This window comes from Neodiprion lecontei, chromosome 4 (assembly GCF_021901455.1).
Source record: "Neodiprion lecontei isolate iyNeoLeco1 chromosome 4, iyNeoLeco1.1, whole genome shotgun sequence".
Lineage (NCBI taxonomy): Eukaryota > Metazoa > Arthropoda > Insecta > Hymenoptera > Diprionidae > Neodiprion > Neodiprion lecontei.
Window position 1 is genome coordinate 6,955,083 of NC_060263.1, and position 26,460 is coordinate 6,981,542.

A 26,460-nucleotide genomic window follows, 5' to 3' on the forward strand; every position below is an offset into this window, starting at 1 on the left:
CCTGACCTGCATCTGACCAGTATCTAATCTAATTTATTAACATGTTTCTTTTATGCTCTAAAATTGAGGCGCCTTACTAGAGTGACCGTGGTCCGATCGAATCTTATGTGGTAAAGTGAGTCTAGGTACCATGAATAACAGTGTCGCCTGGAAGCCACGTTCAGAGAGGTCAGGAACACGCTGTAATGAATATTCAGAACTGCACGTTAATGGTGTTGGACTGAAAATCTATCCTCAAAAATCTATAGAGGGTTTGGATTGGTATTTGTTGTATATCGTAAGCGGAGCAGATAGCCACATAAATAAATTTTCAGAAGCAACGAAGAACTTCATACTCTATGGAATCATAGCTGTAGCGATTTCGATTTGATTACAATCGTTTCATTAGATTGTTTACTAGTATGCTTTCCCACAGACTTTCAATTGGATATGAAAAAAGTACAAATTTTTGCTGAATTTTTCTATTTTCTGTCTCTGAAACCATCTCTCACATTGGCATGAATCACCTGAAACATCAGTTTTATAAACCTGTACAAAATTTATTGATCCTCGTTTTTTCTAGATTTATCAACTAATAATAATAATAATAATAATAATAATAATAATGATGATGATGTATTTAAAATGTAACTTACGTAACCTTAGTACTGATTAACGATGGCTGCATACCAGCATGACCAGCTTTGGCCGACCGGAGCTAACAGACAAATACGCTCCCCTCCGAGTGTAATACATCGCTCTCTACCACATCCCTCAGACAATCCGATAATACTCTTGATTTCACTTACCATTCCTCCATACTAAGCAACACTTCTAATTCTCTAATTATATACTCTATATAAAATATCGTTAGTATAACTAAAACGTGTTGGGTCTAGCTGGAATGCAGCCCTATGTATGCCTGCTTCATATTTCTTTTTTTTTTTTCTCTTCATTTTTCTTCCTTACTTTCCCCTCCTTCCTTTACTCTTTTGCGTACAAATACCCATATCCATATTCAATTCATATTCGTATATAGTTATCCTTAATCTTATCAAATTCTCGCTTACGCATTAAACCCTATACATTTGTAGTTGCGCGGACGAATAACCCCCCCCTCTTCCCCCCTCCCAGTCCCTTCCTCAAGTCAATGATTCAATGATAAATTCACACCACTACATGTAGTCTGTCATTGGTTGGTCGATTGGTTTGATTTCCAGCTATTCACTCGGCGGCGTAGTTATTGATATTTATTTATAAGAATTTTACACGGCGTCTCTTTTTCCACGGCTTCAATTATTCCGGGGGGTAGGGAGTTCTAGTTCCCCACCTCGCCGCCGTCCTCGTGTTTTCTTTTCTTGCCTCGGGCTGGTGATGCTGCTGTATAATAATAATTAAACATTTGTTTATCATCGTTTAAACTATGCCTATGATAATATGAATTTATTATGTTAGTCTATGAAAAAAGAATAACATACGAGAAATGGAGGCACGTAAGTCTCAAGTGGGGGAAAAAAAAACAGTTGCGGTTTGAGCTGGAAAATGTTGCACTATCTTGCGACCTGCTATCTAATATCATAGGTTAACGGTAAATTAAATTGCAACATTTGCGAAGGACCACTGACTTTTTCTTACGCTATTTTCCGGAAGTAAAAATAATAATTCGATAAAGGAATGCATTTCATGTAACTGCATCTGTAAATCTAACATCTTTACACCACACTGTTGCGATATAGGGGGTTTAAAAAATGAAAATAGGTTCACATATACGAATCCAAAAATTTGAAACTCTCATTTTCCTTTCTTGACTTGATTATGAAATTCAATTTCCTAGTAATCGTACGTGAAAAAAAATTTGCACTAGGCACAAAGCAGATTTCTTCGTTCATTTTTTTTCCTATTAAATCCATAGGAATGTAAATTTTTTTATTACAATTCCAAACTTTAGTATGATTTCTAATTTTTTTTTTTTAACTTCCAAGTTATGCTAACAAAGCCTGTGTATATTAATTTCAAATTACTGATCAGAAATGTAACTATTTCTATGAATCAAGCACTGATTAGATATAACGATTGTTGATTTAAATTTTTTGATTTGATACTGAACTCTACAATTATCACAAATCTGGTAGTTAGTGAAACTCTGAAAAATTACGATTCAAGCAATAGATTACCGAAAGGTATCCTACCTTCGTCCTCTTCTTGACCATCCTCCTCGTCAAGGTCATCGTCGTTTTCCTCGGCATCCTCTTCCTCCTCCCCTCCAATATAATCCTCCTCGTCACTATCATCCTGTATTTGAAAACCAATCAAATGATTTGGACAGAATGAAACACAAGGTAAAATTGAAACTTTCCGACAAGACATGAAGACCAAGTGTGGAGCTTTCCAACATCGTAAATCGAATAGAATTTTGAACTTAAAATATTGTATTCATCAGGTTTTCTGAATTTATCATAAGTCTATCAGAAATCAGATAGTTAGACATTGATAACATTTTGTGACACGCATGTGAATTCGTTGAAGTCAAACTTTCAGGTAATTATCTCAAGTAGAATTGTCTCTTAGTTCTGTATACTATGGGTAATTAAGTGTGAATAAAAATGCAATAAGACACCACAAACTTACATCCACGTAATCTTTGTATACGCTATCCAAAGCAACAACTTCCTCATCTAAGTCGTCGTCGTCATCCTCGTCCGAAACTAAAATATTGCCAATAGTATTATCAAATACGATATTTCAATGATTCTTGACAATTACCTAATCCTTACCAACAATCGCTTCACAAACTTAGTAAGTATATTTATTTTATCAAACTTTTCCTAGAAATAATTCACTCAACTATTTTGATAATCGGTAGAAACTTTGGATTTTCCAGAAAGTCTCTTATTCACTGGTGTGAAAAAGAGACTGGGTTTTTAAAATAATTTATTTATCTACAACTTATGTGTACTATTTACATAAGAGCAGAAAATACGACACTGACTTGTTTGTATACTTTTCTTAAACATAGGATTGAACTAATTTGAAAACTTTCAATACTTGTGCAAACAATACTTTACATACCTTCGTCGCTGTCATCTTCATTGGCGTCACCGTCGCAGTCATCATTTCCATTCACCTCGTCATCTTCACCTTCACTGTCATCGACCTCGCGATCATTAACATCGAATCTGAAAACCGTGAAACGGTAAAATGTAATATTAACAATAACAATTCACTTGTTGACATCCAGAAAATAAAATACTGTAAGAATTATCAGTCAAACTTTTGTGGTGCTAGTGTAATTGGACAAGTGAAGTTGTTCTTACAATCTTAAGAGTGAGAATAACTTATTTTCAGAGCGAATGGTGAGAAAAAAGTTACTACCACCTTATTTTGCGTCAATACTTTGATATTTGTCATTCGTACTAACTGGTGAACTACACACTTATAACATACACTACAGTTATATTAAATATTTAAAACACATACCCATCGAGATACTGTAAGCTGGGGATAAGGCTGAAAACCTTTTCCCTGTAATTGTCCATGCATGTTGCCTCATTGTTGAACAGGTCCAGACTCTTCAGGTTTTTGAACTCTTTCTGTAAAAAATTAACAATGAATCTACTGTATTTTCTGATGTAAACAGGAACTTCAAGACGGACATTTGTCGAAACTGTGCTTACCAAAGGCTGCAGCGTGTCAAGGTCTTTGATTTTGTTTCCACTGAGGTTGAGGTGAGTCAATTTCGGGCTGGTACTTAGAAGGGACAAACCTCCAGAGATTCTGTTGTCGCTCAGCTCCAACTGGTGAAATTAACATCAGTAATTAGTATTCAGTTGTGAGAAGAGTAACGAACAAAGCACATGACACTAATAGCATTATAATCTTCTACTCAAGTTTGAGGGATATGTTTTCAGTTATATTGTAAATGTCCAACGATCTAGAATGAATTACCTTTTTCAGATTTGGTAACTTAGGAAATCCCTTCAGACTTGTGAGACCCACATTAATGAGGCTGAGTGAGTTCAGAGCTACAAACTCGTCGGTCAAACCTACAATATTTGTACTCCTACAGTTGTCCAGGACAAACTCTGTTATCTAAAAATGAAAAAAATAACAATTAAGTAATGAACATATCAGAACCAATATCTGACAGTGTTTTGTTTAAAATGCAGCGAATACAGTTCGAAGCTCGATTACTCAAATTTTATCGATTTAGAATTCGATTCTCAACACTGTCCGTTCTGCAGCAAAATGCGTGCCATGGCGCAAAGTTGAATATTTAAAACAAATAGCATCAACGAAAACTGTGAGCAACTAGACCCCAAGTTTCTATCTTTCAAAGTTCTTAAGAGTTTAATCTACGATCATTGTCTTTCCTACCCTTTCTATGATCGATATACAATAAAAGATTAATAATATTACTTGAAAACTTATTACGAACTTTAAATTTCTAGACTCCCCGCAATTTCCACATTTTCTAGACAAAAAAAAGAAATACAAATACTTGTCACAGTGAATTGTATCTAAAATAAAACCTACTCCAAGTTACTCCGCCCATGGTTATTACAGAAAAACATGAAGCAATCTGCGAATCAAAGAACAAAGACAAATTCTAGTGCAGACTAACGCTTAGAGTCAAGTACTTGTCGGAGTAGTTTAGCGGTTGTTTGGAAAAAGAACAATATATTACATTTCGAATCAACTCTCCTGAGTTTTCCCGATTCCGCTGATCTGAATATAATTTTCATAAAAACCCTGAAAAATCCCCAAGTTTGTTGAGATAAAATCGAAAATTTTCTCTCCGATAGGAAATTTTCCTAAGCATACGGTATGTACATAATCGTAGAGAGACATAGATCGGTAAATGGTTAAAATCCTTAGTGGTAAATAATATGTCTAGAATCAGAGAAGATCGGCGCCGTGCGGCGGAGCAAACGAATCTGCGCAATTAAACTGTATCCTGCGAACGTGACGACTTCGGCACGAGGCACGGAGAGAACGAACCGTACACAAAGTCATAATGTATAATGGGTATTTCAATGGGCAGGTATAAGATCAATTTTCGCTAAAGATGGGACTATTTTATTGATCGGAGTTAAGAGAGTGGGGCACACGCCGCGTCACGTTTAGCGGCATCACGGAATATACAAGCGAGAAAGCGAGGCGCGGCACGCGACGCTCGGTAAAACATAATGAAAAGATAAATAAGCAAGTACATAAATAAGAAGCAATTAGTGCACTGCGTGAAATTTCGTCTCTGGCTCTTCATCCGAGAGTTGACGGCGTGAAGAAAACCTCCGCATAGTGTTCGAGCTATCGGGCATTGATCAGATGGCGCAGTATACAGAGACCGTTCGGTACGGAGCGAGATACATAAGTAATTACGTACATACATACAAAGTTGATCGGAGCGGTGTAGGAAAGAGGGGCGGTTTAGAGGAGGAGGTGGGAGGGGGGGACGGAGGGAAAGAAGCTGAGCGGCGGTCGTCGAAGCTTCGAACTAACGAACGGAACGGAACGGAACGAAACGAAACGAAAGAAACGAAACTCCTGCAATTGCCGAACGACGGGCTGACGCCCACGTGACGAAACGAATACATGCATTCAACTTGCGAGTTGTTACAACCATGCGGGGAAAGAAAGAAACGACGATTCTCGACTAAGAAATACATTTATAAACCAAATGAAATAAATTTTCTGGAGCAGGTCAGCCTCCGAGTCTCGACGAGACAACGTGTTGCGGTAGAGCTTGCGATCGGATTCCGAGCGTTCCGCGCGTGTAAACAAGGCGTTGCTTCTGATCGGATCTACTATTGCTTGCGACGTGCCTCGGTGCCAACACTTAGCGTAGCGCCGGCATCAACCAACGGGCAAATGGACTCGTCCAATATGGCCGCGAGATCCATTGGCCGGCGGTAAAAATTGTTTGAGCCGGTCAAAACACGAGTGTGACTATTGCGCATGCACATCCGTCCTTCCGACGTCTCGGTAATTCGTCGTTGTTAATCGCTGCACGGTTTTTCACCCGTCCTACGGTCTTACTTTCGCGCGGATTTTCTCCCATCGCTGAATCCCGCGGCCGATGCTCTTCTCCTCTCGCCGAATAAGTGTCAATATGATCGATTTCACTCTGGCGGTTCGGAGTTGGAACGGAACGGAATTTTCATGGCATTTTTCTTCCTCGCCTTTTTGTTTACGCCTGCAGATTCGGAAGCGGGTGGGGTGGAGGGAGGGAGAGAGGTGGAAGGACGGAACGAAGAACGCGGCAAATCTAATAACCGTACAACATGTCTGCCCTCGTGTGCGGTTGGGAACCCATGGCGGCGTCCATTCGCACGCGCATCTTCACCTCATGGCACAAGAAGACGCACGCACGCACGCAGGCAGCAGCACACCCACCACCCCCCGGCTTGCTTGCAGCTTCTAAATACCCCCGACCGGGATATAAAATGGAAATTCATTCGAAACGATTATCGGCTAATTCTTTGCAGCGATAATATTATACTCGTTCCCAAGTCCGAGGGAATCCGATGAAACAAGCAGCGTTGCACGCGTGCACGCATGCACGTACTTACATACGATATGCATATACATATACGAATATGTACAGGTACGTATGTACTACATTGCATATGTTACTCAACAAATAAGCATCATGGCGCGGTTTGTCGTATGCTGTACAAATTAATTGACACTTGACACACACACCCGCACACAATCGCGCTACGTATATTACCGTTCTTTTCAAAGGAACTTGGCGTAAATTCGTAAATTTATTTTTTTATAATCAGTTGTAAACCGAGTTTGGGAGGCACGGGTAAACATACTTTGGATATTCTACGGATGCAATCTCTGTCCAAAGTTTCCGTTCGTGTGCGCATACGTGCGATAACGTTTTATTGAATAAATTCAATGTCGCGGGGATTAATGGAGCAGAATTGTTAGCGTAGGTTATCCGAAATCCCACCGTACACGCCACATCGCAGAGACCTGCAGTATAAGTAAATACGGTACCTGCCATTGGTCGGAGGCATATGTTCCCCTCTCGGTGTATGAAAATATTTATTTACTTATCAACATCGCGCGGAGCAACACCGCTTTAGTTATAAACATTAACAGAGAGCAGACGCCGCGGATTCCCTCAAGTCAATTAATACAGGATGAATAATTTTAACGGACAGGTGTGTGATCGGATGACTAGAATACGAGAAGAAAAATTCGAGAATTTAGAATTCCTTTGCTGCCACGCATGAAGGGGGGGAGGCATGGATACCGGAAGAAAAATTTCTCTTCCACAAGTACGAAGAAAATATTCGCCCTTGAAACAGCGGCTCGAAATGGGGGAAAAAAGAGTGGTTGATGCACCCGGTAGTGGGTACAACACACACGTATGCCTGCGACGAGCAGCGGCAGCGGCAGCGTGTTAGAAGCGAGACACTCGATGCGAACTACGCCATGCCTGTAAGCAGGCTAGCCGCTCCAAATTACACGTTCGGGGGTTATAAAAATTGGCTATTGATCGTAACGATTGTTATCGAGCGGTTGATCGAGGGTGAATGAACGGGATAAACTGAAGGAAAATTGGGGCAAAAATAAGGAGGAAGGGGAGAGGGGATGAAAAATGTATCAACGAGCACGATAAGGCATGGATAAAAATAAAATTGTAAATTGAAAACATTCGAGGTTGAGGAGAAATAGGAAGGAAAATATAATGGAGCAAAGTGTAAGGTGAAGAAAATGCGTGATGTCTCGACGTGCACGGAAAAAACTCTCGTTACGATTCTGCAACGATTGGCTATAGGATAGATAAAAGTGAAAGAAAGAAAGATAGAAAGGAGAAAGAAATAAAGTAAGCGATAAACGAACGAGGGCACGAGTGCGAGGCTTTGAATATTAATGAAAATATAATATCAAATCTTACTTCGCCTGGGTTTTTTCCTCGCTTCTCAAGCTCTATCCGTTTCTCCATGGCCGGCAGTTAAACGCGAGTAAAAGTATACAACACCGCACTAAGTTATCACTGCACCGCGCTACGCTGCGTCGTAACAACGTCGTCTCCCCGAGTCTCTCCGCAACCTTGCTTTCAAACCGGGAATGACGGACGGACGGGTCGTCGCCAGTCAGACAGAGCCACCGCACCGAAGAACCAACCCAACGGCGGTTCGATCCTGGCCTAGCGGCTAGAGGGGCCCCCCCACAATAACAACCTCGGAGGCGGGAAATGCGGGAAACGAAACACATGTCTGGGACTACTTTCGAAGCGACCAATCGCCGGGCGGCTTCCATCGTGGCGCCACAGTCGCCATCTGCCGGCGCCGAAGCGTACCAACAAGGTGTAGCACCGGTAGACTACGTTTTTTATTTCCCCTCCACGGCTGCCGCCGTCGAGCACTTCGCCCTCATCTTTCCATGCCGAACTACGGGAGTGATGAAAATTCACGATGCCGCGTGAGAGATTAATTCTGGGGTGTCGATTTTTTTGCGCTTATTCTTACCGTTTACAAACCCGGTAAATCAAAGCCGCATAATTTTCTCTCGCAAGGCAAACTCGTGTTCTCTGCATTGTTACGTAAGATTCAATCGACTCTATACGCAGGTTGACCGATGCGGCACGGTCGCCGGTAATTGGCACTCGAGCACAGCTTTTTATATGCGTGTAATATGTGTGTAGGTATGTATAATTGCATCGCTGCTAATGCAGATAAAGCGTTAACCAAGGATCGATGTCCCAGCGCAACAGGGCAGAAGAATTGGAATAATCTCTCAATTTACCTATTCGTAACATATATCCCCTTTTCCAAGTTTTTTCAGCCTTTTTCACCAGCTTGGTTTTTTTCATTTTTTTTTTTTTTCTACTCAGATAATACTCGTACTCGACACAGTGTGCGATTTCTTTTTTTTTTTTGGATTCTTTCTTACCGCAATTCTAATTACTTCTCACACCAGGAGACGAACAATTTTCAACAAGGCTAAAAATATGCCTATTTACTTTGTACGTTTTGCCGTACATCGTTCCGAATGAAGCCAACAAGTTGTCGAATTTATATTGGAACGCACATTTATCATACGATTATCGTATAATAGTACCGGTGGTACAGCAGCTGGTTGTAACATTAATATCGATCATTCAAGAAATGGAAATTGAATAGATTCATCGCAGGCAAAGAACTTGCGAGAAAAGCAAATGCCGTGCATCTGCGCATCGCGTACGCGATGCACCTGCGCAGAACAACTTAAAATATGTATGTATGTAGGTAGGTATGTACAACAAGAATAGGTGTACACCGATGAACCGGTGACATATCTACGTATAGCGAGAAAGTAAGGTGGAAGGAGGGTGAAGGACCGCTCTGACGTCGACCTCACATCAAGAACAACCCCTGTTAAACTCTTAACAATCGTTTCATGCATGCGTTAATTCCACATGGAACAATAGTTGAAAACATTCGAAGTGTAATAGTTTTCATAAAATTAGTTCATTTATTCGTACGTAATAAACGAGTATGGTTCTAATCCTATTCATATACGAATACCGTATTTGTATCCTAAATGGCATCAACCTCAAAAGTCTGTCCCAGCTGTAGGATTTGTGGAATTTGACGAGGGTTGAGATCAATAAACATATTCAGTATTAACTACTTTTTCATTGCCGTTCTTTTCTCTTTCCTGAGCTAGAACGTTGGGCTGTTTCACTTCTGTAGGCTGAAGCATATGCTGGTGCTTTTTCATGAGAAACTGAATGTAACTGATTGTGAAAAGAACTTACTAAGATTTGAAATTTCAAATAAATTGGATTTGTACGAGATTAATTCAACGGAAAAACAATAGAAATTATGAAAGTTTAGAATCATTCAATTCTTTTTCGATCGCTGAGCACGTATTTCATAATTGAGGGTTCCAAGCACCACAGTTTATGATATATGACAATTCTCTCGTGAGTGCCAATTACGTAAATGATTAAAGACTAAAGTTAGAATCATATAAATGTGGGTGTGTAACTCTATATGATTGCAGATACAAATATATCATGTACGATGATATACTTACTGTGGATTATGTGTATATATACTTTGCAAGTTGAAATCGAACGCGATTAGGGCTGGAGTGACGTTTCCGGATTCGATAGGTGCATGCGGCTCAGCTTTTGACGTAGTTGATAAGTTTTCGAAAGAATATCGAACCCTAAAAATCATGTCACTTGTTTTTTAACGACTAATTTTTTCCCTTCATTGTATCCAATATAAGAGAAATATAGTCATTTGAAAATTCCCTCGTATGCACGTGTTATAGATTACATTTTGTAATCATATCACGTGTGCTTACTCATAGCTTACCTATACAGTTTGAAATGTCTCCAAATATTTCCACCAATAGCAGGGCGGAGATTTACGATAATGAGATTCACCTTTGGACGAGATTTTTTACAAGGGTTCCAATTTGCACCACCAGATGATACATCGTCCAGTGAACATCCGAGCCCGCGAAATGCTGGTCATTTTGAATCTGCACATTTTTTCTCCACTGTGATAATCAAACACTGCATGAAAAGAAAAAAGTAATAGTTATCGACTTTTTGGTCGTTTTTTATAAGTAACGACTTGATATCGTCGTATTTTGACGCTAAATACCGTTATTTAAATGCCAAGAATCACAAGGCATTAAAGAAATAAACAAACAAATAAGCAAATACCGTTCTTCGTATAGCACATATTTTATGCCCGTACGCCCCTCCACATCGTCGATACGAATATCGAAACTCGAGCACGCGATTGCGCTCGATTCTATCACATGATCGTAGTTGGGGCAGAGCAGGGTTAGGTAGACGTATTTTTCATTCCTCAAATCATCAGATTCTCAAAAAAGTAGAAAAATGTTCCGGCAGATATTATGCGTGGCTGTCACGCTGGCTGCAGGTGAGTTGTCGATATTAATTACCCTAACATTACGTGTTTATAAATTATATTTTATCGTCCTACAATGAATGATAGTAAAAGGGGGTGTGGCGTGTCAGTAAATGCTGGATATACCCTAATTCCGACAAATTTGTGTAAATATTCATTGTGCAGTACGCATCATCACTCTTTCTTTATTTTACTTTAAAAATTATCTTACACAGTTCAAGCCCATGGGACATTCACTATCATGCACAGCCCAGAGAGCGTCACGTTCCATGGAAATGAGGAAGTTTGTCAAAGCCTGCTACCTGAGATTTTCAGTTTAACGCTTGGATACACTACGAAAATGGTGCGTTACTAGCAGAAAAATGAGCATCTATTCTTTGAATTTTATTCAACCATATTACTAATTCTAAGAAACTGATAGGACAGCATTTTTGTTAGAGAGCTGGTAGCTTATTGTAGCATTTTTTGATGGAATGATTACTCTCGTTATTTTTTTTTTTCTTACACTTGCATTGTCTGATCTGTAACTAATATATTCAGAGCAAAAGAGTTTGCAAATATCGATACATAAAAGGAACGAAAAAGAAAAGAGAATTTTGAATAAGCTTGATGAGGCCAATTTCTGATAGAAGATTCGACAAGTTTGATTGAAAGAATTGCTAAAATGGTAAAATTTTAAATACATCAGATTAAAATGAAAGTGGCTTAATTTTACTAACTATTCTACTGATGTATATTATACCAATTACATGAAGTATCGTCTTACGAAACAAAGACTAAGTAAAATACACTCAGACATATTGTATGGCAGTTGTGAATCGCATCTAACTAATAGCTATTTTAAATCTTCGTGATGAATGGGCATTAAATTATATGAGTAATCGTCTTTTACTGCAAGCCCATATTATACTAACTCTAATCCCATGAACTAGAATAGTAAAATCTTGTTTTTCAGAGAGGCTCGTGGGATGGAATGAGAATCACGAATATCTTTGATCTACCTGAAGCAGTAGTCGGCGTCGCCATAGAAGGTGTGACATCTATAGAACCGCCCAGAGGCAAACATTACCCTCTGATCGAAGATGAGTCAGAAGAAACTACATGGCAAGCTTTGAGTGGTCGTCTTGAAGAGCGTGACAACTCTGAAACGGTTGTCAGAATTAATACTGCAGATGGTGTAGATGCTGTACGTATTTCATAAATCAAGCCAACTATCTAGCGATTGAAGTTTTATTAAGTTTCATGCCAGTGTCACTTGGATGTATTGTATATAATTCGTGGCCATTTTCCAGCTGGGACGATCTGCTCTTGGGGAGTTGAAACTTAAACCAGTCAACGTGGCATCTTTAAAAACACTTAGTTTAGAAAATGAGTCGGACAGGAAATTTTTGGAAGAAATACAGTTGCTGGACGCTTTCACAAACAAAGTATTGTCAGGAATAACTATCGATGACAAAACAGATCTTTACTGGTTTGTCGTCTCCGCACTTTCGCCTGTAATCGATTCTCACAGGGATAAACCAGCTGCAGTTAAAGAAGCTTTGGCTATTCTCAATGATGCTCTTAGTCGTCTCAGTAACGCATTCGTGGATGCTTACAAAGGAAAGGTTCGTTTACGCTCCATTGTGTTTATCTAGTTACTTAGTTTGAATTTTTATTGATATCGTATGCTTTTTCCTAGAAGTCTGTACTTATAGGGAAATATTTTGATTATGCAAAAAACATTTTGAAATATTGATGAAATCGTTGAATAAGAAGCAAGGTGGTGACTCGTAGCCTCAAGTAGATTTTTTAAAAATCTAGGATTTGATGGTAAATTTCAAAGTTCAATTTGTGATAGAATCTTTATGTAGCAATGAATAGAAAGTCGTCTGCTTATAAAAGAACACAAACGAAATATAGATTGTTTTTTCTTATTTTTTCTTCCGTCAGGTAATCATCGCTGTATTCACAAATGATGCTTCTCACGTTCGACACACACGTGCTGCAGGTGACGGAGTTGGTAGTCGCGTTGACAATATAACGGTCAGTAGAACGCATTATTTATCGAATAGTTAGATGTTAATGATTTATAGATCTTCAAGGATTCTTGTTGTTATATAAATAAGAAAAACGACATTATATTGAAAATTTCTTGAAGGGAAATCAGCAGCTCATATGTAATGACGCAAAGTCTGGTGTGGTATTTCAGCTTTTGAAGAAGCTGCTGATAAAGCTGGCTGGTTGGATTCACTCCTCACTTCGTCTTTGTCTTCTTTCCATCTCAGAATCGTTACCCAGCCAAATATTATACTAACGACTCAATCTTTTTACTGATCAATTCTTTTATTTCATCCAGCTGTATCCTGGCTAATAAATCCTCTAGGAGTCGTAATCAGCTTACTAGATTTTCCGTTTCATTCTATTATCATGCCGCAACTTTGTTCACACCTTAAAACTCTAAATGTAAGGCTTAATCTCACAATCACACATTTTTGTTGACAGTTTTGTAGAAAGACTACACGTTGTGCAAATCATTTTGATTTTTGTACTTCTTCTTTTCATGAAAGTACGTGAAAATATTATAACATAAAAGCATATCTGGTATTAGAGTATTATTGGAAATTTACATAAATCTTGGGATCGTATAAAACAGTTGCCGATTATTAATATAGCAATAATTTGGTGCAAATTACTGGTGTAAACAAAGTTTTGTGGCATACGGTGTTGGATTGGATAGATCGTATACTTAACAGGTTGCTACGAACAACTTTCTCTTGCCTAACTTGTACAGTAATCATCAAGGATTATCTTTGAATAAAATTTAAACAAACCGGTGAAGACAACTAATCTCTATTGGTATCCACCAAAGCTTGCAACTTTCGCTACTTATTGCTAATCTATCTTTTTTAATCTATGCTTCTTGTAACAATATTTACAACTATTAATAATAATCAATGTCTTACTTGTCACAATCGTTGCGATTTTCTTTAATAATCAACACTCTATTTTAAATTTTATAGGCCCAAAGTAGCCATAAAACTGTAGAATCTACCACAGAAGGTAAAATTAATCGGAGTACAACTGAATCATATGAAAGAAAGCCAAGAGTTTTACAAATCAAGGTATTGTTGAATCATGTACACTTGCATGGTTTTTCCAATACCAGTATTTAATCTTCAATGTTATGTAGTTAATGCCTTGATAATAAAATGTTGGCAAACTTCAGAAGTTGAATATGCTAGAGATTCAGTTTGTTATTATTTACGTTTATCATCCTGTGAAACTGGAACGATTATTATACGAATATTTTAAATAATGTTATGTTACAATCCTGTTCCTTTAGTGAGAAAAATATTTGTTGAACCGTGACAGATGTACAGTTTTTAGCTGACTGCTAGCTGAATTAACGACATGAGTACAGCATTCGTACTCTCTCTTTCTTTCCATGCTTAAAACCAGTGTTTTTTAACTCGTATAAATCTGCATGCGTTACTTACGATTATTTTTTCATTATTTAAATGTTTGCTTACTAGATTTTAGTAGTAACATCGAACCTTGTAGTAGTCGCAACGACATATTTATCACACTATTGTATCTATATTACTTTCCTGTATATCTGCATATGTTCACTTACCTTTAATACCTACGTAAAATTTATCTGTTTGTGAACCACCTTCTACTTCATCATTCACTGTGTTGCATTCGAATCGTTTTCTACAATCATTTTATCTATATATTTAACTGTCTAGGATTAGTAAAAAATTTATTTAATCATGCTACAGTCGAACCTTAATTATCTGAACCAATTCGGATCGCGCCCAATTTGGATAATCGAACAGTGACGTTAGGTGACACAAGGTTCAGCGCTGGTAAATATTCAAAAAATGTCATACACGTACATGTTATAATACTTATCACCTATCTATTGAACTTAGTTTTTCTGGAGTTGAATGAAAACTACCAGTAAGAATGAGTATGCGAGGCCACTAATGTGCTGACTGGCGAATCAAGCTTGAATACGTCTGACCAAATGCTTTGTTCGCAACTCTGTAATTGCGTGAAGTAAAGAGATCGTAGTTCGGATAACAGAGGTTCGGATAATCAAGGTTTTATTGTACATAGATACTTATATGATTTAATATGCAGTATAAGGTAATAAAATATAGTAAGAAACTGATGTAGACAAAATTGTTTAACGTTGGTAAGTACCACATATTAGAACAACAGCTTGAGCAAGATTGTTCTGAAGTAGTAAGTATATCGCAAAACACGTTAGGACTGTCGGTTGTCTGTTGCAGAGTGATACCATTAACGCCTCCAAAGAATATGACGCAACCTATCCCGTCATGTTCACCATCTTCCTGTGGTTTGGAGTAGCCTTCGTCTTCTCATTGATCGCCATTTGCAGTATGTTTTCTATTTTATTGTCATTCAATTTAACGTCGAACAAACAATCGGTGATTTCACATTTACAACAATATTGATATTTATTTTTTAACATTCGTATATTTCATAATTTTCTCCGGACATTGTTCGACTTTGAAAAAAAAATATTTTCCTCAAGAATGAGTAAGAGGGTAATAGAAATTTTTTAATGTTTTCAATAATCCAACTATAATTATTTATCCCCATGCTCAGTTACTATCGCCGACATGGATCCGGGACGTGATTCGATCATCTACAGAATGACCTCCAACAGGATGAAGAAGGATAATTGAATGTAAAAACATCTATCAGTGATATCGAAGAATCGTGATGTGAAGATAAATGTCCGCTTCAATGTGTGGCACAAGTATAGTTGCTAGTAAATTGTAAATTCCATATTTATAAAATGTATCATTATTGATTTAATCACATTCAATGCGTTAAATTCGTTCCCAACACCTTAGTCGAGTTTGAGGAAAGTATTAGCGCGACTCTACCATCATTAATGAGGAATCGTAGGTAACGAGGATATGTCATACCACAACCCATTGCCCAGTATTCCTTGTCGTATACATAACGTAATATGGTTAATTTAGCAGGTTCGTACCTAGAGTTTAATTGATGAGTATAAATATGTTAATGACTAAGTTTAGCTATCAATTTACGTAGATATTTAGCACGAAGGTGAAGGAAGTATAATAATATGTCTGTACATTATGTTATTTAGGAATGGATGATGATGATGATGAAGATGGTAATGATAATAATAATATTAATGTATATTTCAAAGTAATATTTAAATTCAGTCTAGATTGTCGATATTCTACGTTAGTTGTCAAATAAATTGAATCGACACAATTTGGAACGTATCGTAATTAAAACTGGCTTCCTTCCCCGCAATTTGAGCAATTCTCCGATCAAATTGTCATTTTCAACTCTGTGCTTTATAAAATTACTTGCCAACCGTATACGATTTCAAGACGACATTTCATTTCGCCTGTTAATTAAACGTTTGACAAACATTTAATTCATACCTTGGGCACCATGTTTAAATTAAAATTTAATCTTTTCAATCGTTTCCGCACCGTCGGCAAGTTCGTGTTTTGAGAAATTAACTAAGTTTTTTCATCCGGTTAATATCAAGATTCAAAAGTTATCAGTGATATCGTACAATAAGATTTCAAATTTTAGGGGTCGATGATAACGAATCTGAAATCAGATCTTGAAAATGATCTTTTCTGTATTATACCAGGAATTTCGTGTGTGAAGTCTATCATTTTTTCCAACGTTTTCTTGGATTATTTTATAACCAATTGGAGTTTTTTAGTCATTCATTGTCACACTGCAGCCCACATGGAGGGAGAAATGGCGGTAGTGACCCAGTTTGGAGTCAACAGCGAAATGATCGACCGTACGAGCGGTTTTCCCACATGTAGAAATTTCGATAATATTACAAGCTAGCTGATTGTGAGAATTCAATTACAGATTCGTAAGTTGTATTCCCGCATGCCTGCACATGAGTTCCAGAAATTTTTGCAGGAGTTCAATTTTGACTTCTTACCATTTTCTTTTTCTTACGACTAATTCTGTTCGTAAGCTTTTGAATCGTACAGAAATATATAATCTTTCTGTATTTTTTAAGAAAATTTATTCACTTTAATTGAATACTTTCTGTTGAATCGCAAGTTCAATAGTATAGCTTTCCACTCGACGATGAAGATGTTTTTCCCTAAAATCACTATTCTTGGCAAAGAATGAACGTAAAGAATGGGAATAATGACTATTCGGTGGTATCTTTGATCTCCGTTTTTGCAGACGCGGTCAAATACAGTTGGCCTATGATTATGTATATATTATTTTGATATAAAAATATGTGTGATTCACCGTCTAAAAGTAATTTATTGAGAGTATGAGTTTTCTACAGTATTCTGTAGTAGAACACAGTGCTTATACAGCTAATTGAAAACCATTATGATCGAATAAAAAATATTGCTATACTATATTGTATCCTATTGTTTATTTGCATGTATTTTTTTTTTTTTTTAGTCACCTACTAGAGAAACTGCCAGACAACGCTATAATCGTTAGCAACATTTAATTCATCGCTAATTACAGTGTTCACTTTACATAACATCGATTTTTCTCTCGAAGCGTCATATAAACTTATCAATAACAACGACCTCGCATAAAAAACCTCTGAAAAGAGTGGCGATAAGTTTGATTAAATTCACCGAGTTTGAAAGGGAAGAAAAATTTATTTTCGTTGAATCGTAGATAAATCAACATCTGTGATTTAATCATCAGAATCTCTTGACAGATAAAAAAAAATAACAACAAATCGAATCATGTGATGAAAATAAACGGAGAAATGCGAGAAAAAAAAAAATGTTTTTAGTTCACCGTCACTGAACAAATTATTTGGGACTTCGAAGTTTTTTGATAATATTTGAGTGAAGATAAATTGTGCCAGGAGTGCGGTTGATAAGTTTCTTTCAACGATCAACTGTGAAATTTTTATTATGTAAGTATTCTCGGTTTTCAATTTAATGTAATTCCCGTGGTTTGTTGTTAAAAGATACTTGTAATTAAGATACATGTGAGTTACGATAATGATAAATTCAAGTATCTGTCGGAAGGATATTAAATGGGCATTAAATCTCAATTACCTGGATATGCAATGGATAGCGCGAAATAAAAAAAAGTCAAAACACGATCTTAACAGTCCAGATAATATGACGTGTGAATCACATCGTTGTAATTAGACTTTGCTACCTAACATTATACTCTCGATTTTAATTCCAATATTCTTATCATACGGCTTTGCAGTATAATCGAAATAATTATACCTACGGAATTTTTTGGATCACTGTGATCGCGCAACATTTAATAAGAATCGCATACCGATAAAGGCTATCTGCCCACAACACGTGTAAAAATTGGATACCGATACGATGTTTCCTATTGCAGAAATGTACAATTTTTCATCCACGTGATAAACGGGAAAAGTATACGATTTCTCAGAATTTCGAAGAAAAATATAAATATATCGACTACGTTGATGTCGATATTGGTTTTGAGATGGACAAAACTACCACGAAAGTAAGATTCCGATTTGGAGGTGTGAAAATTTTATCAAAAACGAATATTGGACACTAACAAACTTGAACTTGGAGCACAGTTTGAATGATTTTAATTTGGTTCTTGTCTAGTGACACGTGAGATTATTAGCATGCAACATCAGCCCGGGAACATATCGTGCGATCTAAACAATGAAACTTGTAATTTTTGTAAATATCAGGTGGCCGGCGTACTGATCTTATTCTTAGATCCTCGAGTTCCACCTTGCATCGCATGTATAGGTATGTGATATAATAACCAATGCAGTGTACCGATAAGATGGAATCGCTAGAGATAGTATGTATTAGGTTTTTTTTCAAAAGACCGATGCAGGTTACGGGTAGTTTATATAAGATCGGTTCCAGTAAAATCCTCAGTTCAACGAGCGACAAAGATGTGGCACCTCTTCCACTGGGCGGTTTGGGCCCTCTTCACGGCCCATGGAACGAGGGCGTTTCAGTCCTTCAGGCTTGCCGCTATGGTAAATAATTGAAAAAAGGCTTGGGATTAAGGTATTATTGGACGGATATTCCCGATCAAAAGTGAGTCTCGGTGTAAATATTGAACACTTCGCGATGAGATGCAAATCTGAAAAAAGTAAATCATAACCAAGTTGATAAGATACTAAGTATTTAATAATAATAATACCGAAAAGTTGATGATGTATTGTTTAAACAAAAATTTGTCCAACAAATCTCTAGCGAAATTTTTTTTATTTCATATAAAATGGATTCACTGATTTTCCTGAATACCTACGAATTCGATTCGATATTGAAAATTCGTTTTCGAGACTTTTTCACAGGTTTTCGTAAATGGTTGTATATTACACTGAAGAAGTTTTAGAGGCCTGGAACGAATAGTTTCGAATTTTGGAAAACGGAATTATTCAAAATCGCCGAAAACTCCAAAAAATTCATAGGTATTCAGAAAAAATCAATGAATTCGTTTTATACGAAATTAAAAAAAATTCACTAGAGATCTGATACACAAATTTTTGTTTAAACAATTTATCAACAGTTTTTTGGTATTATTATTCAAAACGAATTATCTTATTAACTCGGTTACAATTTATTTCTGTCGGATTTCAATCTTATCGCGAAGTGTTCAATATTCTTACCGAGACTCACTTTTGATTGAGAATATCCAATAATACCTTAACAGTCAATAACAAAACAAAATTAACCCAACCTAAATCGATTAGCACATCATATTTTCTTAAAATTATATATTTTACTTTATGTTCGATTTTGTTTTGATAGTTTACTTTTTCGCTTGCTTAAACAAATGTTGTATTACACTTTGTATCATCTTGTATTATTCATTTAATTTTCTTTTGCATTCATTATCCAGACTCGAGGATTCGACTTTAACAACACCGATGCCGAAGTGCTGGGTGAGTGACTAACATTAAGATATCGTGAGGACCGTTTATTCTCTCCTTCAGATTCAGCGAAACAGCAAACCAGAATTGGGCAGCAGAAATTACTTTCGTCATTTCATTACCCGTAAATTACAATTACTGTGAATAACTGTAATATTTAGTAACTAATTACAATTGCGGGAAATAATTATAAATTTTGATTTACCAATTACAGTTAGTATAAACAATTGTAATTTTATGATTATCAACTACAATTACTTGGAACAATTGTAATTTTTCTGTTATCCATTACAATTAATGGAAATGATTATGTTTTTTTTTCAAATTTCAATTGTTTTTCATAATTTATTTAAACAAATTACCTTTGGAAACGTAATGTCGAATTCTCAACATAATTTCAAATTCCGAAAACATCGGGAACTTCATGGAGCTTACATATTCACATTGACTGGTCAAGCAAATTATTTAAACAAATTAATTTTTCAAAGTAATGTGAAATCCTTGATCAGCTACCCAAAAAACTTTGGTAACCATAGCCCATTCACATATTGACTGTAAAAGACTCGTTCCGATCACACCATTTGAATACTCCAAAAACGGAGTAAATTTATTTGTCTATTTGTTATTATTTCACAGGAATAACGTTAGAGAAAAAAATTCAATTGGACCACATCGTGTGGTTTACAATTACTCAAAAGAATTTTAATAATGTCTGATTTAATTACAATCACTGAGGATAATTGAAATGATTTCTGATTAAATTCCAATCACTGAAAGTAATTTTGATAAACTTTGATTAAATTCAAATTACTCAATGTAATTTTAATGAAATCCAATTCAATTACAATTACTGGAAATAATTTCGATGGACTCTGAGTCAAATACAATTATCAAAAGTAATTTCACTGAACTCCGATTCAATTATTATTACTGAAAATAATTTTAATGAAATTCGATGTCATTAAAAATTATCCTTAGTGATTTGTAATTGTTAATTTTTTATTACAATTTTGCCCAACACTGCAGCAAACACGCGTAGGGTTAATTCGCACGCTCACGCAGGTATATTGTAGCGATAATATCAAAGCCAGTTGTCGGGCGATAAGAGACTGGTTAAGAGATTTTCAACAATGATCGGTATCCACTTCATAAAAAATTTATAGATAAATTTACTGATTAAGGTGGGGCATCGCACGAGTGCTACAGAACGTGCGTAGAAGGGGATGTACGAACTTGCGTCTACAGCTTCACCGTTCTCGAATATACCACGATGAGTTACCTCTGCGACAATTGCCCCTATGAAATCGAAGACTGCTACAATACGGGATGTGTAACTGCCGGCGGTCACGTTCGCGAAGTCATATTGGTGAACAACTTGCTGCCTGGACCCAGCATCCAGGTCTCTGGTCGAATACGTTTTCCACATCATTATATGGAGAGAATTTTCGAACAAAAAGCTGAACGGTTTTCGAGTGTATTCGGGTTTGCTTAATCTACTAACTTTCTACCTGAAAATCTGGTTCAAGAAAACCTTATTCCAGATTTTGGCTTATCACCTTGGACATAAGATGTTGTTTAGAGAAATTCTGAGATGGAGTTTTGTCGAACTAAATTTTGAGAGCCGGCGAATTGTTCTCACTTTTAGGAGCGTTTTATCGTTCTTCGCAATTGTACTCGAAAATGTAAGACTTGGGATGGCTTCTGAAACTGATGAGATGAATGAATTGAGAGAAATTTCAGACTTGCTCGATTTTCATATAAACTTATTTGAGCAGGCTTTTGACATTGTTCATTCCGATACAAAACTCGAAGTCATGAGATTCGAGACAGTGGACCGATCTTAAAATGTAGTGTAGCGATATTTGTATGAAACTGTACTCCATGTTTTTGAGGTCATTGCTTGAACATTCGAGTATCTGCAGAGGCTTTGAAGAAATGATACTTTTATCAGAATCGATCTTTTTTCTTAATTTTGGGCCACTGTCTTGTATTCAGGATTTCAAATTCCAAAATCTTCACGTCAAATTTCTAATTCGCTGCGAGAAACATATCGGTGGAGCAACTCTGAGATTGGATAGCGTCAAAAAATTACGGAGTGAAGTTTTTTTTATTTTTTTTTATTTTTGAACTTTGAAATTCTGGGCTATGACTCGTGATCAGCGACTCAAATGTCTCCCACGAAGGTTCTTCTTTTGGATATTCAGTTACAAAAAGTTCCAAAAGCTAGAAGCGCATCACGATCATTAATTTGCGAATGGCTTTCAAGGTATGCGAAGGTGACACCGTCCAAGTCGACCTGACGAACACATTAGCGACGAAAAGTACGACGATCCATTGGCATGGACTGCACCAAGTCGGTAGTCCGTATATGGACGGCACGCCGTATTTGACCCAGTGTCCAATTCTTCCTCATAACACCTTCCAGTACAACTTTACAGCACGACCAGCTGGAACCCACATATGGCATTCTCATAGCGGTGGGTAGTAGTCATCGATAAGATTTTACATGATCACCAATGACTGATTGATGGTACGAATCAGGTTTCGAAGAAGCGGACGGACTCTATGGAAGCTTTATAGTACGCAGAGCTAACGATTCTCTAGCTGAATACTACGATTACGACCTAGCCGAACACGTGATGGCTGTTTGGCACTGGTACTACGAACCCACAGGCTCGGTACTGAGGAGTGCACTTCATAGATCCGCTGATGTGGTTGGTTACAGTCTGACGGTCAATGGCTTGGCCTCTACCGTTGAGTACGAAAAGGATGGTGTCGTTTACATGACGCCTAGGGCCGATTTCACCGTGACTCAGGTGCTTCGCGCTGATCTTTTTTTTTATGCTTTCCGCAATTTTGACTATACTGAGTATAGTACCTATCGTTGCTGTACAATGACATACTAATCTGACCGAAATGTCTTCAGGGTTACAAGTATAGGTTCAGGCTGATGTACAACAGCGCTGTTTACTGTCCAATTCAAGTATCCATAGACAATCACACGCTGTTAGTAATTGCGTCGGAGGCTGGAACGTTCGAGCCTGTCGAAGGTACGCATTTGTCGATCTAATGAGAACAGTAATGTAAGTTTGTAAAACTCTCTTCATCTTACACGGGTCGTGTGCAGTTGATTCGCTGATCATCAACGCTGGAGAACGGTACGATTTCGTCCTGACTGCTGATCAGTCAGTTGATAATTACTGGATACGGTACCGAGGCCTTGGCGACTGCGTTTCCACAAGTCTCTCAGTCACCTCGGAGGCTATCCTTCGTTACAGCGGATCGAACGAAACGGCAAATCCGTCGGGAACGATCGATTACGACGACGGCAACAGATCCGGAGCCGTGAGTAGACCAAGATTTTGCCAATAGAAAGACATATTTTATTATTATCAGCGACCCTAAACTTGCATATAATGACTCGACGAATTCATTTACGCAGCTGTTGAACCCGGTACAAGTAGCCAATGAGACCTACTCGAACAACAGCTTGATTTATCTGGTGGACCTGAACAGCACTTTGGAAAGACAGCCCAACGTGTCTGGAACACCCGACAACATAATTTACCTGCATTATACTTACAATTACTACTGTGAGTGGCTTGTAGATGAAGCGAAATATATCTTGGGTCTTTTTCTAGACTGGAGCTAGTAGTTAGGATTTTTTACGTTTCCAATCGTTTCAGACAACTTTAGTTGGCCAGGACCGTACCCTCAAATAAACGGTATGACTTTCGAATACCCATCCATCGCACTTCTCACTCAATACAATGAGATAACAGACGACATGTACTGCACGGAGGAGGACGACAGCGCCAAGGAATGCATCAGTGGTTTCTGCTCCTGTGCATTCCTCTATTCTGTAGACACAGGGAGTCTAGTTGAAATCGTCATTGTGGATTTGGGTGAGTATTTCGCGTTGTGTTTTCAGTTGCAAGGAAGACCAGTGCACGCAATGGCGACCAATATCTATTTCTCGGCAGGGATTGGGTATTATGACCGATTGTTTCAGGATTGGATAGGTTTGACGATCATCCAATGCACTTGCATGGTCATGCGTTCCAAGTTGTCGCCATGGAAGCTATAGGGGAGAATATCACCGTGGAGGAAGTGATCAGCAGAAATGAGGCCGGACTGATCGACAAAAAGCTAGATCTGGCTCCGGTCAAAGACAACATCGGCGTGCCAGCCCAAGGTTTTGCAGTTTTACGGTTCGTTGCGAACAACCCTGGATTCTGGTTCTTCCATTGTCACGTCTCGAATCATGCTGAGATGGGTATGGGGGTCGTGATCAAGGTCGGGGACTACAGCGAGATGATTCAACCTCCGGACAGTTTTCCAAAATGTAGAAACTGGAACATGAATTCCACAACTGCCAGCTCATCGTCGTCCTCGTGGTATTCAATTGTGCATATGTCCAACGGGGGTCGTACGATGCTTGGGATACACATATTTATCTTCATTTTCAGATACGTTGATCCACTGACTTAATTCTTTGAGTACACAAGAATCACCACACACAAAAATTCTACATACACAACACTGAACATATCAACATTTCACATACAAAACACAGTATGTATTGTGATAAGATTTAACTGACTGTGACGTATTCTGTGATAGCTGGGAGTATCAGATATTGAGATTGTTGTATCTTGAGAATAAAAAAGAAAGAAAAATGTTACACAATTTTCTTTTTCACTCTAATAATACGGTCATGATTGGTTATCAGCGATTTTATACAGTATCTATATGGTGCCCGCGAATGTTTATTGTCACGGTCGGATTTACTCGTATAATTTATCACTTCGTTAAGTAAGAATTATCTTCCTTGTGGTGCAAGACAAGAGAAAACGAAGAAATGTATCCATAATTTTTATCTAATCCTTTCATCTGCTTTTTAGCATATAAATTCAGGAGTACATTTGAATCCTGAATACGGAATTCATAGATTACCTACCGTACAGAACTGGAAACACCTTTCACGTGTTCTGTCAAGAATATTTTGTAGCTATGCGATGTAACGATAAATGTTGCAAATTTCGATAATCCTAAACTACGTTGGACTATATTTGTGCTTACATAATTGCACCAGAGTGATCGTATAGCAAAATAGACGAAGTCTCCCTATGGGCAGGCAATTGTAGCTACTTTCTTTCACCAGAATTGCCAGTTGACAGGTGTTCGGACATTGTTTAGACAACGCAAACAAAATGTACTCATACACGTTGTAGCACGCGTAAAATGAGCAATTACATTTTTATCGAATGATATAATTTGAGTGTAGATAAGTAATGTGACGTAACCGGCTTTTACCCAAGCTGTTACGTATTGTTTGGAGGTTTACAATGTATCTGAAAATCTGAAGTTAATATTTCGTTTGATCGAACACTCTGTCTTTGTCAGGGTAATTGTAAAAAATAGGTAAATTGCTCGGAACCAGAAAGTAATATGATCAGTATGATAATTAATATTTTAAACCATCATGAAAAATATTAAATAAACACCAACGACGAGATTCTTCGTCCTACACTTCTCGATTTTTGTTCCCACGAATCAAGCGTGGCTTGAAAACGCCGTGCTTATTCTGAGAATTGAAGAGTGTTAAGTGGGCGCGATAAAAGCGCGGTCAAATTTAAAATCTTCATTATTCGTAACAGCATTAAATAACCGTAATTTTCGCATTTTACTTACAGATTGAAAGATCTATTTATGGAATTCATTTTTGGGTAAGAAAGCGTAATTGATTAATTTAAAAACGTATGATAAACTTAAAGCCATACGGGGTCAAAGGATTGTTTGGATCAATAAAGGTTTTTTACAGGTGCCGAAGAGAATATTTTACTTGAGGCGTTGACTGAAGATACATAAAGATTGCTAGTTTTATGGGGCTTTTCGTAATCGAAAATGGCCGATATAAACTGATCTTACCATCGCTCACCACGTGTACCCAGATGATACAGAGTCGAATATTATTATGCCTATGGAATGACGAAAGGGAATACACTAAAATTTTCATATAACCCCGTATAGACTTTTCAACTACGCAAATTCATTTGAGTCAAGTTCGACAATGTCCAACAAACTCCATCGGATTAAGAAAAATAATGTTATCTAAATAGATGCAAAATAAACATGCACCTGTTTTCTGTTAACAGAGTTAGCAACCTATTGTTGATGCAAAGGATGGGGGACATAGTCGAAGAAGTTAATCGAAAGATAGAGATATATAGTTATTCCAATATGTACCTTATGTAATTTCTGTACATACCTGTTTAATACTTAACTCGTACCGTTAACCGAAGATAATAATATGTATCTTCAGTCAATGATCATAACTTCATTTCAAAAGAACATGCAGCTGACACATAAAAATAATTTCTTAACTGAAGTTAGATTTCCGTGGTTTTTTAGAAATGCAGTTTATTTGCAGTGGAAAACCCAGACCTCTCTACAGAAAAATACTACTAGTGAATATTTTTTGTAAATTAAGTAAGACACGATTATTACTAATGTTTGAGTAACAAACCCCGATGAACCTCAGGCAATCATTATTACAAAAGTGATTAAAAAAAAATTTAGAGATGATCAGGGTTCGTTTTTTCAACTTCTCCTCATATTACTTGGCTACATTGCGACTCTGTCCGCTGATCCCCAAACACAAGAATGTTCAGAAATTTA

The 26,460-nt window shown here is 37.4% G+C and overlaps 3 protein-coding genes across 9 annotated transcripts; 2 read left to right on the forward strand and 1 right to left on the reverse strand.

Moving 5' to 3' along the window:
- Positions 1-1,212: 1,212 nt before the first annotated feature.
- LOC107223714 (acidic leucine-rich nuclear phosphoprotein 32 family member A) lies at positions 1,213-8,155 on the reverse strand. 4 transcript variants are annotated; one of them, XM_046736436.1, is made up of 8 exons: positions 7,895-8,155; positions 3,925-4,068; positions 3,654-3,773; positions 3,457-3,569; positions 3,049-3,155; positions 2,608-2,684; positions 2,154-2,271; positions 1,213-1,356 (listed from the first exon to the last, which is right to left on the reverse strand). In XM_046736436.1, the coding sequence occupies exons 1-8, from the start codon at positions 7,940-7,942 to the stop codon at positions 1,298-1,300; spliced, it is 786 nt and encodes a 261-aa protein (XP_046592392.1). In that variant the 5' UTR covers positions 7,943-8,155; the 3' UTR covers positions 1,213-1,297. The 4 variants fall into 4 exon arrangements, with proteins under 4 accessions (XP_046592392.1, XP_015518982.1, XP_046592391.1 ...); XM_015663496.2 differs by having other exon boundaries at positions 2,169-2,271; positions 7,895-8,154; XM_046736435.1 differs by having other exon boundaries at positions 1,213-1,359; positions 7,895-8,154.
- A 2,569-nt stretch (positions 8,156-10,724) lies between these two features.
- On the forward strand, positions 10,725-16,139 carry LOC107223713 (ATPase H(+)-transporting accessory protein 2). 3 transcript variants are annotated; one of them, XM_015663492.2, is made up of 8 exons: positions 10,725-10,886; positions 11,090-11,217; positions 11,830-12,060; positions 12,167-12,481; positions 12,807-12,899; positions 13,877-13,978; positions 15,155-15,263; positions 15,495-16,139. In XM_015663492.2, the coding sequence occupies exons 1-8, from the start codon at positions 10,844-10,846 to the stop codon at positions 15,572-15,574; spliced, it is 1,101 nt and encodes a 366-aa protein (XP_015518978.1). In that variant the 5' UTR covers positions 10,725-10,843; the 3' UTR covers positions 15,575-16,139. The 3 variants fall into 3 exon arrangements, with proteins under 3 accessions (XP_015518978.1, XP_015518979.1, XP_015518980.1); XM_015663493.2 differs by lacking the exon at positions 13,877-13,978; XM_015663494.2 differs by lacking the exons at positions 13,877-13,978; positions 15,155-15,263; positions 15,495-16,139 and adding an exon at positions 13,066-13,828.
- Positions 16,140-18,790: 2,651 nt separating this feature from the next.
- LOC107223716 (laccase-4) lies at positions 18,791-24,454 on the forward strand. 2 transcript variants are annotated; one of them, XM_046737378.1, is made up of 11 exons: positions 18,791-18,879; positions 19,749-19,791; positions 20,961-21,178; positions 22,046-22,256; positions 22,321-22,595; positions 22,706-22,829; positions 22,907-23,124; positions 23,222-23,372; positions 23,466-23,684; positions 23,792-24,176; positions 24,249-24,454. In XM_046737378.1, coding segments are annotated over exons 1-11 (1,932 nt in total). In that variant the 5' UTR covers positions 18,791-18,792; the 3' UTR covers positions 24,250-24,454. The 2 variants fall into 2 exon arrangements, with proteins under 2 accessions (XP_046593334.1, XP_015518984.2); XM_015663498.2 differs by having other exon boundaries at positions 23,792-24,454.
- Positions 24,455-26,460: the final 2,006 nt, after the last annotated feature.

What these genes read in the sequence shown, in the direction of transcription:
- LOC107223713 (XM_015663492.2), top strand. Translation starts at nt 10,844, where the DNA reads ATGTTCCGGCAGATATTATGCGTGGCTGTCACGCTGGCTGCAG. An exon ending in TGGATGCTTACAAAGGAAAG is followed by an intron (nt 12,482 to 12,806) that starts GTTCGTTTACGC and finishes TTCTTCCGTCAG; the next exon opens with GTAATCATCGCTGTATTCAC. An exon ending in CTCATTGATCGCCATTTGCA is followed by an intron (nt 15,264 to 15,494) that starts GTATGTTTTCTA and finishes CCCCATGCTCAG; the next exon opens with TTACTATCGCCGACATGGAT.
- LOC107223714 (XM_046736435.1), bottom strand. Translation starts at nt 7,942, where the DNA reads ATGGAGAAACGGATAGAGCTTGAGAAGCGAGGAAAAAACCCAGGCGAA. An exon ending in GAGGAAAAAACCCAGGCGAA is followed by an intron (nt 4,069 to 7,894) that starts GTAAGATTTGAT and finishes TTTCATTTTTAG; the next exon opens with ATAACAGAGTTTGTCCTGGA. An exon ending in AGTTACCAAATCTGAAAAAG is followed by an intron (nt 3,774 to 3,924) that starts GTAATTCATTCT and finishes TAATTTCACCAG; the next exon opens with TTGGAGCTGAGCGACAACAG.
- LOC107223716 (XM_015663498.2), top strand. Translation starts at nt 18,793, where the DNA reads ATGTGGCACCTCTTCCACTGGGCGGTTTGGGCCCTCTTCACGGCCCAT. An exon ending in ACGGCAACAGATCCGGAGCC is followed by an intron (nt 23,125 to 23,221) that starts GTGAGTAGACCA and finishes TCATTTACGCAG; the next exon opens with CTGTTGAACCCGGTACAAGT. An exon ending in TTATACTTACAATTACTACT is followed by an intron (nt 23,373 to 23,465) that starts GTGAGTGGCTTG and finishes CAATCGTTTCAG; the next exon opens with ACAACTTTAGTTGGCCAGGA.